Source organism: Gambusia affinis, linkage group LG22 (assembly GCF_019740435.1).
Source record: "Gambusia affinis linkage group LG22, SWU_Gaff_1.0, whole genome shotgun sequence".
In the NCBI taxonomy this organism is placed as follows: Eukaryota; Metazoa; Chordata; class Actinopteri; order Cyprinodontiformes; family Poeciliidae; genus Gambusia; species Gambusia affinis.
Window position 1 is genome coordinate 1,218,350 of NC_057889.1, and position 20,590 is coordinate 1,238,939.

The following is a 20,590-nucleotide window of genomic DNA, read 5'->3' on the forward strand; positions in this document are numbered from 1 at the left end:
CAGTTTCCTGTCGGAGCTTTACTGAGTACAGGTCTGCAGTTGTAAAACTTTGTGACGTTTTGACCTCGACTACACACCGAGGGAGAAAGTATGCCCCTGTATGTTGGGCAACATGAAACTGCTACTGCGCATGTTACTCAACATGTTGTTGCTAGGTAACCAAAGAGCAATTAAGCTAAACCTAGCTTAGCTGGGCTGTGAGAGGATGAGCAGCTAATGCCTTTCCTCTGCCTGCATCTGTCATTCCTGTTGTGCTAACTGTTTTGTTGTGTCCAGTCTGCCTCCAGCTCTTCCGGAGGCGACAGTTCCTGTGAGGAAGGTCCATCCCGTCGGCCTCCTCACGCTCAGCCTTTCTACCCCCGGATCGTGGCTCTGGATCCTGACATACCGCTGCTGCTCTCCAGCGATCCTGACTATTCCTCCAGCAGTGAACAGTCCTGCGACACCGTTATTTACGTCGGTCCCGGTGGAACGGCGATATCTGACCGAGAGTTGAGCGACAACGAGGGCCCGCCTTCCTTTGTCCCCATCATTCCCTCCCTGAACAAGAAGCGAACCAAAGATTCTCCCCGTTCAGACGGAGATCCCTTTAAGTGCAACACATTCGCAGAGCTGCAGGAGAGACTCGACTGCATTGATGGCAGCGAAGCTCCAAACACGTTAAGCACAGAGAGCAGAACTACACAACCAATGAAGAATCAAACTGGACCAGAATCTGATGAGAACTCCTCTCTAAACTTAACCGGACCAGACTCCAGACTCACTTCGGTTGGAAGCCCAGTGGAATCCTCCAAAAGAACCAGTGCTGATGGAGAGAAACTCTCCGGTTCCCTCATTCAGCCATGTTCGGTACAGTCCAGTGAGCCTTGTTCATCAGATCCAGAGCCTGTGGTGAGAGAGAAGGTTAGAGGAGCTGTAACCAGACCATCACCTCCTCAGTCGTTACCCCAAAGGCCCATAACAGCACCTGACTCAGGGGCAGCTCTCAGCAGGACTCCCCCAGTGGGTATGAGCTATCAAGCACCAAGACAAAGCCAAATTTTGGAGTTACCAGACAGAGAAAGGTCCCATCACTCCACAGGTTACGCCATGGAGGTCAGCGGCCTTCGAGCGGCTTTGTTAGGACGATGCCTGGACAGAGACTTCCTCAGGACCACCATCACGCTCCAGCAGCCCGTGGAGCTGAACGGGGAGGATGAGCTGGTGTTCACCGTCATAGAGGAGCTTCCCATCGGCCTCGTCCCGGACAACGGCCGCCCCGCCAACCTCCTCAGCTTCAACCCAGAGTGTTCGCTGCAGGCCTTATCTGCAGGTTCCCGTCCAGTCAGCATCATCAGTAGCATCAATGATGAGTATGACGCCTACACAACTCAGCATGGAGTTACAGGATCAAGCTGCCATTCATCTGCAGGATTAAGACCCGCTGAAAGAGAAGACAGTACTTCAGCAAACAGGTTTTTCATGAGAGATGAGAGTACAGCAGCAGAGAGCGTGTCCATCCTGACCTCACCGGGTATATACCATCGACAGCCATTTCTGCAGCATGGCTTGAAGAGTTCGTTGAATGACAGTGGCATTTGTTTCTCAGAGCTGGACAGTGATCCCGCCACACCCAACAAACCACCATTTACCAAGGCCTCTGGTATCCCTGATTCCACCAAAGCCACACCTAAAGGGTCCTCTAAGGCGAGAGCCTTTAGCACTCCCACTTCCTCTTCCCACCACTCCAGTCTTCCCAGGAAAACCAAGCCTACCTCTTCTGGAGCCGTAGGCAACAGCACACAAGAGAACCTGTTGTTTCAGGGAAGCTCCTTCGTTGATCCAAGAATGGTTGAGTTTCTCTCTGCAGGCAAGCCAATGAGAAGTGGCACAGCTAGCATCTCCCCCAAAAGGTCTGGAGGAAACAGCAACAGTGTTCCTCGATCTCCGAAGACACAAATGTCTTCCACAGCTCAGAGAGTCGTTGATGGCTGCGAGAAGCCCATCAGCAGAAGAGGAGATACTCTCATCAAGCTGCCACGGCTCACACGAGGTGCAACAACTCTGGGAACTGTTTCTACTTCACACAGCTCTGAAACTAAATGTGGTCAAGAAGCTGCCAGTGTGACAGGGACATTAAGGTTTTCATCACTGGGGAAGAAGTCAAATGGGCAGAATAGAAGCATGATCTCTAAGTCCGGCTCTGGAAACATCTCTCCTCCTACGCCACTTATCAGACAGTCCAGCCAAGAACAGAAGACAAGGTTTCCAAGTGCCTTAAGACCGAGCAGTGACAGTGAAAGGTTTGCTTTCCCTAAAAGCTTAACCTCAGAGGAGGAGTTCACCTTCAGGCACCGAGCAGATTCATTCAGTCACAACACGTCCAGTTTAAAAATCGATCATGGTTCTGCCAGAATGTCTTCCAGTCTGAAGACACGGGGAGCCAAAGCAGATTCTCACAGGTACTATGGTAGCTTGAGATCTCTGGAGAGAGGAGACAGTCCAACCTCAACTCTACTGAAACCAGAAGTGTTCAGAGATGCTAATGGTGCTGCTGCAGGGAGTAGCTGCAAATCCAACAGATCTGTACCAAGACTTGGCCTTCCACCTCTAAACATTCCCTGTTCCTCCCAAGCCTCTTCTACTTTCCTTTCAACATCCAGTAAACTATCGCAGGTCCGAGGTAATGGTAATTCCCGTGTTGCTGGTTCTGCTGGACAGAAGGTTCGAACATCGTCAGCCAGCAGCTCTAAAAGCCTGAGTTCCCCTCCTGGACCCAATGCCAGCCTACCCCCAACTGGCAAGCCTCCTGCCAGAGCTGGAGCCGGAGTTAAGACGGGAAGAGGCACCATCATGGGAACCAAGCAGGTCATCAGCAGGGCAGCGAACAGCCGGGTCAGCGAGCTCGCCGCCGGTCAGAAGCAGCTCAGCAGAGGGGCTGGAGAAAGCGAAAGTACCGACAGCGGGACGAGTGGCGTCAGCACGCCGCTGCCCTCGCCCTACAGCAAGATCACAGCCCCCCGACGGCCGCAGCGCTACAGCAGCGGACACGGCAGCGACAACAGCAGCATCCTCAGCGGGGAGCTTCCCCCCGCCATGGGCCGCACCGCCTTGTTCTACCACAGCGGGGGCAGCAGCGGCTACGAGAGCATGATCCGAGACAGCGAGACGACCGGCAGCACTTCGTCAGCCCACGACTCCATGAGTGAGAGCGGAGCATCCGGATCCAACCGAGGCAGGGTGTCCAAATCGCCCAAGAAGAGAGGAAACGGTGAGTGGAAATGACGTCTGATCCTTATAATGATCAGTCTAATGGGCTGATCAACTGACCGCCACCTCAGGTTCACTCCTGTACATCCTGCAGTACGTCTGCTAACCACCAGGTGGAGCCATTTTCAAGAAAATCTATCATGAGTCAGCAAAAAAATTATCTACTGGAAGAGTGAAGTGCTGCTACTTCTTCTTGTTTTGGTAAAATTTCCATGATGCTTTAGTGATTTTGTGTCTTTTGTACATTTTAATTTGTTACAGTAAAAGTAAAAGTTTCTTTATTTAATTCATAATTTCTGATCCTCGTTGCCCTAAGGCCTGATTAAAGCTCTAAGCATCCATAAGCTGTTTGAACGTAGTGGACAAGCATGTCCTCATGTTTCTTCAGCTGTTCAATCAGGAACTCGGTGTTTCAGACGGTGATGAGTTGGTTTATTCGCCTTCGACTCTCAGCAGGAGAAGAAGAAAATATTCCATCAATTTCAGTCTGGACCTCTGACTCCTCCTCAGTCTGTTCTTTCACAACATCCCCATGTCGTTATCCCTGTTTTTCTACTTCTCTCAACCACATGTTTTCCTTCCACTCAATTTTCCGTCCATATCCTACAATTCTCCTATCTTTGGTGGAATATCCCTCCTGTTTGCCTTGCAGCTGTCGAGTCAGCAAAATGAAAGTTTTCTAAGGAGCTGAATTTGGGTTTTTATTGGTGGTAACCCGTAGTCTGCTTTGAACTGGAGTGAGGTTCACTCCAGTTATATACACTCCATATATACATGATATATATCTATATATCATGTATACTTCCTCATAATCCGTCACATTAAACCGTAACAAAATGTTACAGCGTTAAAAATTAATTATTTTTTATCAGGCTAATAAAATACTCAAATATTTGTTAATTTCATGAATTATGAACCAAAATGATCTAAATGACCATAATTTCATAAATGAGTCACTTTCTGAGTTTCTCATGTTGATGTTGTGAGTTTGTGTGGCTCTGACTCCGCCCCTTCCTGTCCGTCCTCCAGGCGGCTTCCTGCGGCGGCGGCTGATCCCCGCGCCGCTGCCGGACGCCTCCGCCCTGGGCAGGAAGGTCGGAGGTCAGTGGGTGGACCTGCCGCCGCTGGGCGGCGCCCTGAAGGAGCCGTTTGAGATCAAGGTGTACGAGATCGACGACGTGGAGCGTCTGCACAGGAAGGAGACGGGGTCAGAGGTCAGGCTCTGGGTTAATTCAGCCAGATGATGACGATGATGATGATGATGATGATGACGATGATGACGATGATGACGATGATGACGATGATGATGATGATGATGATGACGATGATGACGATGATGACGATGATGACGATGATGACGATGATGATGATGATGATGATGATGATGACTCTGAATGGTTTTTCTCTGTTTCTTCCTCAGCCGCCGCTCCAGGACGTGGAGAAGGTGAGGTCATAGGTTAAATGTTTAAACTCGATCGTCTGCTGCTGCAGGTCTCTTATGAAACATCTTCAAGTTTAGGCTAATAATAATAATAATAATAATAATAATAATAATCATTATATTTCTGAATTATTAGGTCATTTATGAACAGAACTCTTGCAGGTTTTCAAGATTCAGTTTTTCAGATTTTTTAATAATCTTTGTGTTGAAAATGATTGAATATAATTTGGTTGGTTATTTTTTACAGTGTAGGTATCAGTGAACTCTCAGGAAATTAAAGATTAATTAACGTGTTTTTAAGACTCAGCAGGTTTTCAGTCAGTAACCTGAAATCATGTCGTCATGGAAACAGTTTTCACCTCGTCTTAAGAAAAAACCTGGAGCTTCATTATTGATTCTGTCTGATCGGGTTCTGGTTCTGACCGGGTCCTGGTTCTGACCGGGTCCTGGTTCTGACCGGGTTCTGGTTCTGACCGGGTCCTGGTTTTGACCGGGTCCTGGTACTGACCCGGAACCTGGTTCTGACCGGGTTCTGGTTCTGATCGGGTCCTGGTTCTGACCGGGTCCTGGTTCTGACCGGGTCCTGGTTCTGACCGGATCCTGGTTCTGACCGGGTCCTGGTTCTGACCGGGTCCTGGTTCTGACCCGGAACTTGGTTCTGACCGGATCCTGGTTCTGACCGGGTCCTGGTTCTGACCGGGTCCTGGTTCTGACCGGGTTCTGTCTGCTCCTTAGGTCCTGCTCTGGCGGCAGCAGCGTCTGGAGGAGCTGAGTCGGCGCCGTGCGGCGCTGCAGGCGGAGCTGCAGCAGGTGAAGCTGCACCTGATGCAGCGTTCCAGCAGGTGGCGCTCAGAGTGTGAGAAACTTTCATTTATTTACATTTTGGTTCTTTATGATTCATAGGAGATATTTATCACATTTATTTATTGTAGTTATTTTACTTTGGAATGAATAAGAAGCCTGAATGTGTCGACTGACCAGGAGTTTAGAGTTTATGGAGGTTTTATTAATTTCATGAAAATGTTTTTTTCACCCATTTTAAACTAAACAGGAAGTACATTTTTCTCTGCTGAACATCGAGTCTTCATCAGGAGTCAGACAGAGAGAAAGAGGATGATGATGATGATGACAGTAATGATGAACAGTTCCTGACCGTCTCATGAACAGTTCATGACCGTCTTACGAACAGTTCATGAACAGTTCCTGACCGTCTCATGAACAGTTCATGACCGTCTTACAAACAGTTCATGAACAGTTCCTGACCGTCTCATGAACAGTTCCTGACCGTCTCATGAACAGTTCATGACCGTCTTACAAACAGTTCATGAACAGTTCCTGACCGTCTCATGAACAGTTCCTGACCGTCTCATGAACAGTTCATGAACAGTTCCTGACGTCTCATGAACAGTTCCTGACCGTCTCATGAACAGTTCATGAACAGTTCCTGACCGTCTCATGAACAGTTAATGAACAGTTCCTGACCGTCTCATGAACAGTTCCTGACGTCTCATGAACAGTTCCTGACCGTCTCATGAACAGTTCCTGACCGTCTCATGAACAGTTCATGAACAGTTCCTGACCGTCTCATGAACAGTTCATGAACAGTTCCTGACTGTCTCATGAACAGTTAATGAACAGTTCCTGACCGTCTCATGAACAGTTCATGAACAGTTCCTGACCGTCTCATGAACAGTTCACCTTCAGATGGTTTCAGAAAGAGTCTTCCAGGAACATCTGGTTTTGTTTCTCTTCAATCAGGAAACATGAAAATGATTTTTTCCTATTGATTCTTTAAATCTGGAGGTTTTCTGTTGCATTGAGTCATTTGTAACTTCAGCCTTTAAAAGTTTTTCCTCTGGGAGTTTCTCCAGAGTTCGGTTCTGCTCCGGTCTGTCAGAAAACTTCTATTTTCTGCCCCTGATATTCATAAAGGTTCCATATTTACATGACACACTTTCTGCAGCCATGTTCCAGTTCCATGTCTCCTCTCAGGGTTTTAACCCGCCGGTTTCTTTGGGTTTTTACCGATGGATCGTAACGTCGTTGTTTCTCCTCTGCAGTCGATGTGGACCAGAACCTGGACCGGGAGTCGCAGGAGTACCTGGAGGCTCTGGCACAGTCCACGGCGGAGCTGGAGCGCTGCGTCAGCCTCTGCAAGGCCCGCGTCATGATGGAGACCTGCTTCGACATCGGCGTCACCACGGCAACGAGCGCCGCCGCGGTGCAGGACGGCCGCCACAGAGTGTAGGCGCCATGGAAACGGAGCGAAACTCAAACAAGATGGGAGTTTTGGAAGTGCCTTTCTACTGCATTTGTTATTAAGTTGAACTTCCTTATTTAATTATTTTATTCTTTATTTATCATATTTTGTATTTATTTTGGTTTTAATGGTGCTGAAATCTTTGTTATGCAAAATAATTTGGAAATAATCAGTAAATTTCTAAGAGAAAAGCAGAGTTTAGGTAGAATATCAGAAGATCCAACTTCAGGTTTCTGTTTCTGCTGATTGTTTTATTGAGACGTTTTTACAGAAATTATAAATTTTTGACGGTTCTGTCAGAATCCAGAGAGCCGAGCAGCTGGAACCCGGGTCCGGTTCTGGAGAGAGTCCGGTTCTGTTGATGCATTTAACAGAACCAGAACTGTCTGGACAGTTACACTGTAAAAACAGCAATAATTTGATTTAATTAGCCGTTCACAATGATAGAAATGTTGATGTCAGATTTTCAAACTAAATATTCAGTTCAGAAGATAAACATTAGGTTCCAAACTAAACACTTGCATCTGAGCCACATATGTATCTATTTATTTTGAACAGATAATAAAATATAAAAAGAGGAAATGAATAAATTAATTAAATGTTTATTTTGCTAACTAAACATTTTGACCCCAGCTTTTATTTTGGTATCAGCAGGCTAATTTGACTAGCTAAACATTTAGCCTGGACCTAAATATTTGATTAAGAGCTAAATATTCTGCTACCAACCCAAATATTTAGTTAGAAAGCTAAAGATTTAAGTTTGAGCTAAATATTTAGTTTGGGAGTTAAATGTTGGAACTAAAAATTTAGTTATTAAATTAAGTATTTGATTTTCAGGTTAAATTCTTAGTTTAAATATTTAGCAACAAATTAAATATTTATTTTGCTAGCTAAATGTTTTGCTCGACAAAACCCAGCTTTTATTTTGATATTCCACTTAAGTTCATTGGGAAGCTACTCTGCATATTAAATATTTAGTTTCTACATTTAATTTTCAAACTATCTTTCAAAGTAAATATTTATGGAGAGCTAAATATTTAGTTAGCAAAATAAATATTTAACTCAGACTTACAAATTTAGTTGGGAACTAAATATTTAGCTTTCTGCCAAAACATTTTATTTGATCTTTGAAGATAATCTCTCTCATTTCTTCCCTGATTTAATAAAGCAAATTATTTCTGTTCATTCTCTGATGGCGCCCCCTACAGGGCTGCAGCTTCAGTTGCTTCTCTGAATCAGAATTGATCCGTTTGGTTGCTCTGTTGCCTCTGAATGTTGCAGGTTGCTGTAAATACTGTTTGTTGCTGCGTTCAGACGGACAGACGCTCTCGTCCTCGTCTCTCCTTCTCCTCTTTCTCCTTTCTCTGTTTTCCGCTGCAGAATCCTCGTTGCTTCGCAGCGTTTAGTTTTCACACAGTGGAAATGTTCAGTAAGACGTTTAACTTTTCAAACTGGAACCAGGATGAAAACATTTTCATCTCATTTTTTATATTTTTATCTTTATGCATTCAAACTTTCTCAGGCTCTTTTTAACATTGCTGCATGAATTTCTTTCTCCTCTTTTATAATCTTGTGTTTTTTGACGTTTCTCTGCCTGTTTTTACGCTTTGTTTTAATAATGTGTTTTTTTCTTTTTGTTTTTGTACTGTACAGTTTTTTAATAATTTCTAATAATGGGTTTGAAACATTGGAAAAGTTCAAGATGAGTCGACCATTTGCATCCAGGAGAATAAAAATAGGAGTTTGTTCATTTTTAATGTTTGTTGTTTTTACTTGATTCCTGTTGGAAAAACCATGTTTATTACAACAAGCCGCCACAAGGGGGCAGCAGCGCACGGCCCAATTGTTGGCTAATCATTATCTTTCCAGCTAAGTGTGATCAATATCTAATGGTTTCCAGATGCATAACTGATTAATTTTTAATATTCATCAATAAGTTTACATGCCAGCTGCTAATCTGTGATTTTCTATCCGATTCATTATGACCCATTCAAAGAATCTGAATCTTTTTATTTCAGAAACTTTATCACCAAATGAAACAAATTCTATAGATTAATTACAAACTGTAAATGAAAAAATCATTTTTCATTTACAGTGACAGAAAACATGACATTTGACATTATAGTATTACATCTGAAATTATGTTAATTATTTTACATTTTTCAAACAAAGTTTTAATCTGATAACCAGCTTCATCAGAATCGACTTTTATTATTTAATCATTTGATTTCTGGAGATTCATCAGCAGTTTGAACATCAGATCAGACGGTTGTTCAGGGTAGGGAGGGAGGTTTCCATGGCAACAGCACCAAGGAGTCCGTCTTTACCTCCACATCACATATTAATATTAAATCCGTTCATTAACAAATTACTGTGAGTTTCGATTCTTAGCTTTTCGTCCCTCAGTTCCTCTGTATTAATTATTATAAATATGTGGAAAATAATTAGTTTTACAGTTTAATTTGCTGCTTTCTCGTCTGGTTTAGTTCTCAGTCTGTGCATCAAAACCAAACTAACTAAAATCACTTTATTCCTAAAATAATCTTCTTAAAGGTCACTGGCCCAGACAGAGAAAACTTTGGACCCGGTCAGGACTGAGCCTGAGGGATGGACGTGTTGCATAAGATCTGAGAGGTCGACAGTGATCTGATCTGTGCGTCCAGCTCAGAAACGAGACGACAGGTGGAAAAATGAGCCGCAGTTCTTACCTGAACAAAAAACTCATTTCCAGGGTTTATCAGATCGTTTCCCCTCCTGTTTGAACTTCAGGTCTGGGATCAGAACGAGGCGGTTCTGATCAGAACGAGGCGGTTCTGGTCATAATGAGGTGGTTCTGGTCAGAACGAGGCGGTTCTGATCAGAACGAGGCGGTTCTGATCAGAACGAGGCGGTTCTGATCAGAACGAGGCGGTTCTGATCAGAACGAGGCGGTTCTGGTCAGAACGAGGCGGTTCTGATCATAATGAGGCGGTTCTGATCAGAACGAGGCGGTTCTGGTCAGAACGAGGCGGTTCTGGTCAGAACGAGGCGGTTCTGATCTGAATGAGGCGGTTCTGATCAGAACGAGGCGGTTCTGGTCAGAATGAGGCGGTTCTGATCAGAATGGGGCGGTTCTGGTCAGCAGCATCAGGCATTGACCCTGACGGATCCGTTTGTCTCCTTTTCAGCAGGAAATCTTCACATTCATTGACTTTCTGTAAACAAATCAAGGTGCAGCTCATCCCGCTTCATTTCATCACAACGTTGACATTAAACAAAGTTGCTGCAATAACTGGCATTTTGCTGAGGTTGCACAAGTTGGCACAAAAAAGGCAAACATTTTTTTAAACTGCAAAGGATTTTAGAAATAAAAATCTGAGTTTCCCACTGATGAGTAATAAATGCATAAAGATTTTTATTTGTGAGAAAACCAACTTCTTCCCTCACATTGATCATGAATATCTGCTGCTCCATGTTTACCAAAGTTATAAAAGTTTCTCACTTTAGTTTCATTGTGAATGTTTGTTTCCCTGAGTTAGTTTTATTTGGTGTTTTCTAGTTTTTACTGGTTGAATGTTTAGTTTTTATTAGTTCTAGTCAAAGATTTTGCTTCATTTCCAGGTGCAGAATTTAAAAAGTGATGAATTGTGATGATGTCTAAATCAACAGAAGAAACTATTTTCAAAGAATGATTCAGTTATTCTTGACTCTGGAGATTTTTGCCATTTTTATATCAGTTCAAAAGGCCAATGAATCTATAATTTCTGTTTGTTTTAGTTTTATAAACAACATAAATCCAGTTGATTCTAGTTTTTCCCTTTAATTACTGTTTTTATTTCCTCCAGTTATTTTAATTGTTCTGTTTTTAAAGGCTGAGTTAGAGATCTGGTTCTGAACCGTTTAAAGATTCAGACCATCGTTTTTCATTTCAGATGCAGCTAAACTCACTGGCCACTTTATTAGGTACGCCTGTTTCATTGTCAGAAACAGAAACAGCAGGTTGGTTTGTCACAGACATGAACTGAGGTCACAATTCACAGCTTCACCAAACTGAAGAGTAACTTCAGGTCTAATAACTTTGGATGAAGCTGATTTGAACCAGGTTGATCTGAAACATGTTTTCTGATGGATAACGACTCAAAACTCTGCAGTGAAAATGCTGCAGCTTTTAAAAATGCTGCAGCTTTTAAAAATGCTGCAGCTTTTAAAAATGCAGCAACTGATTCTGTCAATTCAACAAAATCCTTCAAAAGCTCAGATATTTCCAACAGCTGGTTGAGTTCAGGATGTGAAGACAGTCAGGGGGTTCAGATGGTGTTTATGAAACAACATAATGTTGATGTTTAAAGGGAAACAAACAGATAATGGAGGATAAAACCAGAGTTTTGGTGTCAGAATCAGATGTTTAGATTGATTAGAAAAAACTAAAAGCATCTTCTGGTTTCACTTCAAGGTTTTGATTTAAACATTTTTTCATTTATCAGTTTATTTTACCTTTTGAAACTTTTCATTTCAGTTTTTACCTTTGCCAGCTGGTTTTTCTGTTTGCTGAGTTTATGAAAGGAACCAAACAATTTGATTTTTCCATCAATGAAACATTAACCAGTATTGATCATCCGTTGCCGGTAAGGATCAATAAATTGCGTTAGTTGGACTCGGTCAACCCGGATCGTTGCTCCCAGAGATCCAAAGTTCGGATCCGGACTGGGATAAAACCCGGAGCGCTCCAGAGCTTCGGCACACAGTCTCCTGTCCTGCAGTGGGTCCAGGTCTCTCCGTCCTCAGTGAAGATGAAGTCCAGTTTGTTCCTGGTGGCGGTTCTGGTGTGCGGCCTGGTCGGCGCTCAGCCGGGCGGTCAGCCGGGCGGTCTGCCTGAGCGGGTCCAGAAGCTGGAGGCGGACAACGACGTCCTGAGTCGGTTCCGATTCTTCCTCAGACTTCAGCTGATTGTCTGTTAGACTCCCAGATGTTTGAGTTTCTCTAACTGACCTTCTGACCTCCTGCAGCCAAATCCAGGGTGGCGTTCTCCGCCGCGCTCTTCAACGTCGACAGCAACACCTGGACCACCAAGGGCCCGGTTGGAGCTGATGAAACTCTGAAGTTCGAGAAAGTGATCACCAACATCGGCAACGGATACGACCCGGCAACAGGTGACCGGGATTCATTACCATCTGTTAGTTTAGGGAGAACCTGAACGCACCACGAGTCTTTACCAGAAAAATGAGTCATTTGGCATTTAGTTCATTTAGTTCACTTAGTTCATTTAGTTCATTTAGTTCACTTAGTTCATTTAGTTCATTTAGTTCACTTAGTTCATTTAGTTCATTTAGTTCACTTAGTTCATTTAGTTCACTTAGTTCACTTAGTTCATTTAGTTCATTTAGTTCATTTAGTTCACTTAGTTCATTTAGTTCATTTAGTTCACTTAGTTCATTTAGTTCATTTAGTTCACTTAGTTCATTTAGTTCATTTAGTTCATTTAGTTCACTTAGTTCACTTAGTTCATTTAGTTCATTTAGTTCACTTAGTTCATTTGGACCTTGGTGTTTGTAGTTGGTAACCAGGACCAACTCCAGTCCAGCAGCAGTTTAAATCTTCCAGAACCAGAACCACTGACCCAGATTCTTTTCCTGCAGGTATCTTCACCGCCCCGGTCACAGGGCTCTACTACATCCGGGCCACTGGAATCGCCGGTCCGAACGGTGAGCTGCAAGCCGGGGTGAAGAAGAACGGAGAAAACATGTTCACCATCTTCCACAAAGCAGGAACCCAGTCCGGCGCCTCCAACGGGATGGCGATGGTTCTGCAGCAGGGAGACCGGGTCTTCGTCCAGCTGTGGGCCGGGAAGAGCATCGCTGACCAGGGCCGCCTCAGCACCTTCACCGGGTTCCTCGTCTTCCCCATTTAGATGAAGGTCGTCCTGAACCATGGCAGACATCTTGGTCAAGAAGCCCAGCAGGAAGTCTGCTGGATGGCTGTCAAATTAAAAGCACTGATGAATAAAAATCAGTTCATCAGATCTCACAGAAATAAACTCCTGAAAACCAACAAGCTGCTTGTTTTGTTTGTTTGTTTTCAAATCTGTTGAATCCTGTAAGAAATCAGTCAGAAAAACAAGTTCAAGGTTTTCAGTCCTTTAAATATTGAAACAGATAAAACGTGAATCCAAACAGAAATGCTTGGATTCGGTCCCAGAACACCGTCTGCCGTTTGTTTCCTTTGCTCGTTGGTTCAGCAGCTTATCGACACGTTTCACAGTCAGAACTGTTAACGTCCAACAGAGACAGGAAGAAAATCAATAACCTCTGGAAAAAACTCAGTTTCCAGCCTGGCCGGACGCCGTCGGGCTGACCGGACATTTTCCCTGAAGTTCTGTTGGGTCCGACGGTCAAACCCGTTCAGCAGTTCTTTTACTGACTGTATGGTCTGACCAACAACATTAACACCAGCTGGTTTCCTTTTAAGGATTCAAAAACTAACTAACGGCTGGTGTAGAACCGGTTCTGTTTCATCAACATGTTCAGAGATGATGCAACATGAAAACATTGTCTTATTCTATTTTTATTTTAATATATTCAACATTTTAAAAAAAAAATTTCAAAGTTTTTTAAAAGCTCTTTGAATTTTTTGTAAAATATTCTCATCAGTAGACGGAAGTTTTCCAATATAGAAGCATAGTATTTATATTTTAGGGTTTAATAAAGGAAGAAATCAGAAGAAGGTCTTGAAGTTTGTTATAAATTGATGTCAGTAAAGAACAGAAACAGCCTCTCTTCTGCTGAACACGGTGGAGGTTGCATCATGCTGTGGGTCAGCTTCTAGACCTGAACAGGTAATAATATTAATATTAATATTCAGTTTTTACACATTAGATCATCTCTCTGCTGACGGAAATAAAGACTCAGTGATCTAAGGCAGAAATATTATGGGATGTCCGGAGAACCAGGCCTTGTGTGACGACTTGTAACGATTTCCATGAAACCCCAGTAACACTTGGACATGTGGAGAGAAGGGTCTAGTTAAAGCCTCTGAAGGGAGTCAAGGCTCTCCTGCTGTGTAATCATTTATGTCGGGCTTAATGCAGTTCTTCCTTCTGTCTAAAGGATAAAATATGCATAAAAGTTTAAATTTAATCACTAAAAATATCCATGTTGGTTTAAGTCCAGAGAAATCTGGTACCATAATATCTGCTGGTTCTGGTTCTGGTCCTGGTTCTGGTCCACTGGGTTTTCCAAAGTTTATAATGTATAACTATTAATCCAAGACATTTAGTTGAACAAAGATGAAGAAAATCATGTGCAGTGATTCTCTGTGAAGACAGGTGGCGCTGTAATCCACTGTTCGCTCCGGACTGGATGAGGAAAATAAACAGAATATAGATTTTATTATGATGATCTTTAATCAAACCAAACATCTTTCACTTTCCATAAGAGCAACGCACCCTGTGAAATGATCGAGTTTTAATCTAATAAATCCACCATCAAGTTAATCTTCTGCAACATTTCTCTCATGCAAAACCAGGATTCTCACGTTCTGGAGTTGATTCAGTTCCTTCTTTGTGGTGAATTAAAGTTCAGACCGGAGGAGCTGATCGTTCCCAGTCAGAGCTGCTTTCTGGGTGAAATGATCCAACGGCTCATCAACAACCTCGTTGCTTCAGAAAACAAAAACAGTCAGAGGGACGTGAGCAACAGATCAGACCTGTCCGACTCTCCTGTTGTTCCACTGCATGACCACTAGGTGGAGGTAGCGCACCAAACATCCGCTCTGTACACATTTATCTCCTCGCGCTGCACTTTGGATCAGAACATGTCTATCTATTGGAACGGCCTAGTCAAAGTCCAGACTGGAATCTGAGTCAAGGCTACAAATGAAGGTTCAGATATTTTTCTCCCAAACTGACTGAACTTTAGATGCGTTAAAAAGACAAATAAGAGAAACTTTGAGGATGAAGACGTGACTCATCCTGTCATCCTGTTGGTTCAACATCACCATCTAGTGGCCAACAGCAAAACTACATCTGATTATTATTGTTTTATTTTATTTTATTTATTTCTTTGAGGACAACACAGATGAAATGTTGAATTGATTTTACTCTCATGCAGTCGCCTCTGATTGGATTCTCTTTACACTGAAGGTTGTAGGAAGAAATCTCCGTGGGAAATTACTCCACTAATAAGAAGTGAAAGAAGAAATGGTCAAAAAGGGAAACAAAATGCTGGTGAGCCATGAAAACTGTTAAAACAATGAACCTTCAGAGACACATAAAGACGGTTAGAAAGTCGGCCTTCTGTCACCTGAAGAACATTTCCAGGATTAAAATCCCAACAAGATCTGAAGAAACTCCTCCATGTTTATTATTCCACTGTTATGTAATATTTATTGATTGATTGTTTGTTGTTTTAACATTTTATCATGTTCAATTATTTGAACAGCTTTGTTGCTGAATTGTTATAAAAATATATTTCTTTATCTTTGTATTTTCATGAGAAGTTAAATTTGCAGTCAGTTTCTCTGGTTTGGTTGATGACAGTTTAATTGATCATTTAATCCTGATTATTTCTGATCAGTTGATTATAACAGAAGAGATAAAACATCTGGAGAGTTCAGTCATTCTCTGACTGGAGGCCATGAAAATCACCTCCAACGACAACATGAAGAAACAAGCAAAGGTTTAAACTTTAAATGTCATTTAGAAAAGAAACCATGAAAACATTGTAATCCTTCACAAACTTAAAGTCCAAACATGAAGCCAGATGTTTTTCTGGATGATTCTTATGAATTGATGCTTTTAAAGTGTTTCGTTGTTTTTATTGGAAATCCAAACTGGTTCTTAGAACTGGATCAGCACAAGAACCAGTCATGCTCTAGAAAAGGACAGATGTTTCAGAGAGTTTGGACAAAAAGTTCAACCAGTCAATTATCTGATATGAAGCCCAATATTAATGAAGACATGCTAACACGCTAACACGCTAACCAGCTCTTCCACACGGCCGCTTTGTTCACATGAGGAAGGAGGAATGCAGTGCATTCCCCAAACATGCAAATAGTTAAAAGATAAGATTACACTCAGGAGGAGTTCAGGGAAAGTTAAAAATAACTTTTTAAATAACTAAAGTGAAAACAACTGGGGAATTTTAGCTCCACTGGTTCAACCAGTCCCTGATGTCAGTCAGGTTTTATTTTTCTTAGACGCTGAAGCATCGACGATGTTCAGCTGCAGTCGGATCATCTGACTTGGAAACGATCGGCTTCTTCAGTCTGAGCTTTAATTCGCACACCGAGGAGGAAACTGTCAGTCCATCAGCCTCAGAGGTGAGAATCCTGATTCCAGCTGCAGAAGATTCAATTTTAGATTGAAGCTGGATTGTTTGGAAAAATCTCACTAGTTTTAAAGTTTGTGCTCCTTTTACTGAAAAGTTGTTTGGTTTTCATGACTGTGGATGAATGCAGAGATCTTCTACTGATCCAGCAGCTTTGGTTCGTCTTATTGTTGCAGTGATAAATATGGTTTAGATTATTTCTAGAACTAATAAATAGTCATCAAGGCAGAATTTCAGATAATTTTTCAAATGTTTTGTTCACCAATATCTCATTCTGGCTTCAATCCTGGACAGAAAATAACTTAATAACTTTCTATTGACCAGAACCATGTTTACACAATCCTCCTCCAGGAGCTTTTACAGCTGGTGTAAAGAACCAGAGTATGTATTTCTGCCATTTGCATGAAAATGTTTGATATTTGCATTTGTGATGATCTGCAGTCCTCCTTCCTGATGTGAACAAGGCAGCCTGTCTGTGAGAGATGGTTAACAACAGACAGCACTTCTATGCCATCAGTGAATGTTGGCTTTAGATAATCAATCAATCAATCAATAAATCAATCAATAGTAGTGATAAGCAGCCCTGTGTTCGTATCAAACATGCAGCTTTTTGCCTTCATGTTCAGGTTTACTGTGTAAAAATGCTGAATTCAAACAAAGTTTATTATTCTGACATCAGAAGCTGCTATTTATTTATTTATCAACTAGTATATTTATTTCTAGGAAATGAGGAAATACTGCTCAGTTTAAACTCTGTTTTACCTGCTGTCTGCTGCAGAAACCTGACTGAAAATTGTTACTCCAGAATTTCTTGTGAAAAATAATCTGGACAACCTGTTTAGGACGTTGAAGGTAGAAGGTATAAAAATATTGCAATAAGTATTTTATCAGTTTTTAAACTACGTAAAAAGTTATAAAGAAGTGTATTTATTTAAAAGTTTTTTTTAATTCACTAACTTCCTCCTTCCTCATAAAACAAAATCTTTAAGAGATTTTTTTAATGAAAACCATATGAACCATCTAATCAGTAATAATGTTATTGGAAAACACATTTATTTCATCAACTTTATCAGTAAGTGAAACATACATGTAGATTAACTGAAAAAAATTCTCCTTTAATGGTTTCAGCATCAATATTTTGTATAATTTTCCTTTCTGCATAAATCTATCACCAAAGGTTTTCTAATTACATAAATAAAAAAATAAAACAACAAAAATCTAATTTCTCACTCAATGTTTTTCCATCGACAAAATTTCAACTTGTCTTTAAACATTACCGCCCCCTGCTGGATTTTCATGAGCAATGAAACATTTTTTTTGAATCGCTGCTTTTGTCACATCTTTTAATAAAGTTTCTCTTTGACTTTTATTACAGTAAAACAAGATGAACATCTCCAATGACCCAACATCTCCACCTTATGAATATGATTACAACTACCCTGATTTTGAACCATGTTCCTTCAGTGACAGCAACAGTGTGAACTTTGTGGTTGTTCCTTACATTCACACCATCATCTGCATCCTGGGCTTGGTGGGGAACAGCCTGGTCATCCTCACCTTTGCCCTCTACAAGAGAACCAAATCCATGACTGACGTCTACCTGCTCAATGTGGCCATCGCTGACCTGCTGTTCGTGCTGGCTCTACCTTTCATCGTCTACAACGAGCTGTACTCTTGGCCGATGGGGCAGGTGGCCTGTAAGCTGCTGCGTGGTTCCTACAGCGTCAACCTGTACAGCGGCATGCTAATGTTAGCCTGTATCAGCACCGACCGCTACATCGCCATCGTCCAGGCTCGCCGGAGCTTCAGGTTACGCTCGGTGTCAAACAGTCGCATTATCTGTTTCCTGATCTGGATCTTTGCCTTACTGGTGTCTGTTCCCACTTTCCACTTCTACCATTGGTACGAACCGTCACATCATGAGATCACCTGGTTCAACAGCACAGAAGAGGAAGAGACAACAGATCCACAGTACGTCTGTGAGTGGAAATTTGATGACAGCAACACTGCTAGCATAGTGAAGGTTGCTGTTCCCAGCACCCAACTGGCCATTGGCTTCTTCCTGCCGCTGCTCATCATGATCTTCTGCTACACCTCAGTCATCATCACCCTGCAGAAAGCTAAAAACTTCCAGCGACACAAAGCGATCCGAGTGGTGATGGTGGTGATGCTGGTCTTCATCGCCTGCCACTTGCCTTACAACCTGGCCCTGTTGTATGAGACTGTCAGTTATTTTGAACTTCGTGATTGTCACGCTGAGTCTTCACTGAAAACGGCGATGTCTGTGCTGCAGACTGTCGCCTACCTGCACTGCTGCCTGAACCCGCTGCTGTACGCCTTGATGGGAGTGAAGTTCAGGAACCACTTCAGGAGGATCTTCCAGAACCTGTGCTGTTTGGGTCAGAGGTACCTCGCCCCGCGCCGCCTCTCCATTAATGGGACCAATGAAGACAGTGCTTCTTTTAGCATGTGAAGCTAATTGTCTCAGGAGCTCTGATTGAGATCTTCAGATCTCCAAAGCAAATTTTGACCACAAAGAGAAGATGTTAGAAATTATTCAAAAGACAAAACCAAAACATTACAAACTCCTGAGGTCTCATTGTGTTGATTGTTGCTTAGTTTCCATAAGAATCTTGGCTGCTGGTGAAAATGTTTTCTGCATGAGACAGAAAACGGTGATGTGTAAAATGAAAAGAAATCCGTTTTGAATACATTTGGACAAAACATCAAAATTTCAGCAAATTTTCCTGGATTGATCCGAAAATACTGGATGATGTTTCTGATAGTTCAGAGTTTTTAGAGGAAGAGTCCACCACCTGCTGAAAAGGAAATATTAGACTGTTTATGTTCATGGCCTGTTTTTGTATAATACTTTATCTAGACTCCAAAGCCCTTCACATTACATTCATCCATTCACACACACATTCACACGATGACGGTGCTGAGCTACTACATTGTAGCCTGAACTGCCCTGAGGCAAATATGTGACATAAATCCTGCAGATTTCACCTGGAAACCCAATAAATACGTCATGATCCTCTGTAGTCAGATTCTGTTCAAGCACTTTCAATTAAATTTCACTTTACTGCCTCCCCCCCCAGATCATCTTCTGTTCATCAGTTCTTTAATGTTATTAATTTTATTTTTAAAGCATGTTGCCATAAAGTGATAAAGAAATATAAGGAGATAAAATCAACACTGATGATCAATCAATAAATTAATAAGGAAACACCCAGAAAATCCTCCCTGGAAAGTTTCTGCAGGCGATAGAAGGCTGGTTTTGTAATCGTCTTTATGTGTCTCTACATGTTTAGGTCACTAAACCTGTTTAACTGTTGAAGAAACTTTTTAAATGATTTTGTTGATGAATGGAAGGTTGGAAGGTTTACTTTAAAGCAATTTGTCTAGACTGTTGTTTTGTTTTCAGCATTGGGTTTCTCACTGCAGTGTAAAGTTTATTGTCGTTTTTTTAATTTTTTTATTTTAGTTTTTTCATGTAAAACACTTCATGTGAAAATGTGATGTACAAATCTCTTCCCTTTTCTTTCATAAATGTAATTTTTATATTGTGGAATCAATATATGTATCACTAAACCCTGATTATTTCTGATCAGTTGATTTGAATATGTTGGATAATGGTCTCATACTAACCTTTTTGAGTTAAGTGTTCATGATTTGCTTAGAAAGAGAAAGCTGTTCGTTCTGTTTCCTGTTACTTTCTGTTTGCCAGCATGTTTGTGCCTGTAGTTCCGCAGTTGTCCACTGGGGCGTGAGAATGAGTTCATTACTCTTAACTTGTTCTGAAGAAGTTGGACTTTCACTTAGCAATAAATCTCAGCTGAAGATGAGAACTGAGGACAAAATGCAGCAGAATAGAAGCAGAAATATTAAAGAAATAAAACATTAATAATTTTATCTTCGACTTCCTGGAGTTTTGCATCACTTTACAATGTTATCTCATTAAAAACATACTTAGAGTGTTGTTTTAATTCTTTCACGTATCATTTAATCTCCCATGGCAACCATTCACAGGTAAATATTTTATCAATCAATCAATCAATCAAACTTTATTTGTATAGCACATTTCAGCATCAAGGCATTTCAAAGTGCTTTACATCAAATCAAACACAAAAATGACTTTCTGTGTATGGAGCAATTTTATCTCAACTGAAGGAAACAGAGTTACTTGATAGTGCTAGGAATTAGCATCATGTGCCTGGAAAATGCATATTGCTGCCCCTTTAAAAGTTTTCCACTGTTTTAAAGTTGAAGTCCAAACGGGTCCTTAGAACTGACGCAGTACAAGAACCATTTTAGGACTGGAACCAGTTATGTTTT

General features: G+C 41.8%; 3 protein-coding genes across 4 annotated transcripts in view; all 3 read left to right on the forward strand.

Moving 5' to 3' along the window:
• The window catches only part of kif26aa (kinesin family member 26Aa), a 34,283-nt gene extending 25,433 nt beyond the window's left edge, over positions 1-8,850 (forward strand). The window contains exons 12-16 of one of the 2 annotated variants that reach the window (XM_044107106.1): positions 277-3,250; positions 4,279-4,463; positions 4,670-4,693; positions 5,426-5,546; positions 6,751-8,850. In XM_044107106.1, coding sequence (XP_043963041.1) covers positions 277-3,250; positions 4,279-4,463; positions 4,670-4,693; positions 5,426-5,546; positions 6,751-6,938 — 3,492 coding nt within the window. In that variant the 3' untranslated portion in view covers positions 6,939-8,850. The remainder of the gene's footprint in view (positions 1-276; positions 3,251-4,278; positions 4,464-4,669; positions 4,694-5,425; positions 5,547-6,750) is intronic. The other variant, XM_044107107.1, reaches the window with a different exon arrangement.
• Positions 8,851-11,597: 2,747 nt separating this feature from the next.
• LOC122825630 (complement C1q-like protein 2) lies at positions 11,598-12,980 on the forward strand. The gene is made up of 3 exons (XM_044107108.1): positions 11,598-11,843; positions 11,936-12,079; positions 12,566-12,980. Exons 1-3 carry the CDS (start codon positions 11,720-11,722, stop codon positions 12,835-12,837), a joined length of 540 nt encoding a protein of 179 aa, XP_043963043.1. The 5' UTR covers positions 11,598-11,719; the 3' UTR covers positions 12,838-12,980.
• A 3,014-nt stretch (positions 12,981-15,994) lies between these two features.
• On the forward strand, positions 15,995-20,228 carry LOC122825632 (C-C chemokine receptor type 6-like). The gene is made up of 2 exons (XM_044107110.1): positions 15,995-16,244; positions 17,628-20,228. The coding sequence occupies exon 2, from the start codon at positions 17,637-17,639 to the stop codon at positions 18,723-18,725; it is 1,089 nt and encodes a 362-aa protein (XP_043963045.1). The 5' UTR covers positions 15,995-16,244; positions 17,628-17,636; the 3' UTR covers positions 18,726-20,228.
• The last annotated feature ends 362 nt before the right edge of the window (positions 20,229-20,590 follow it).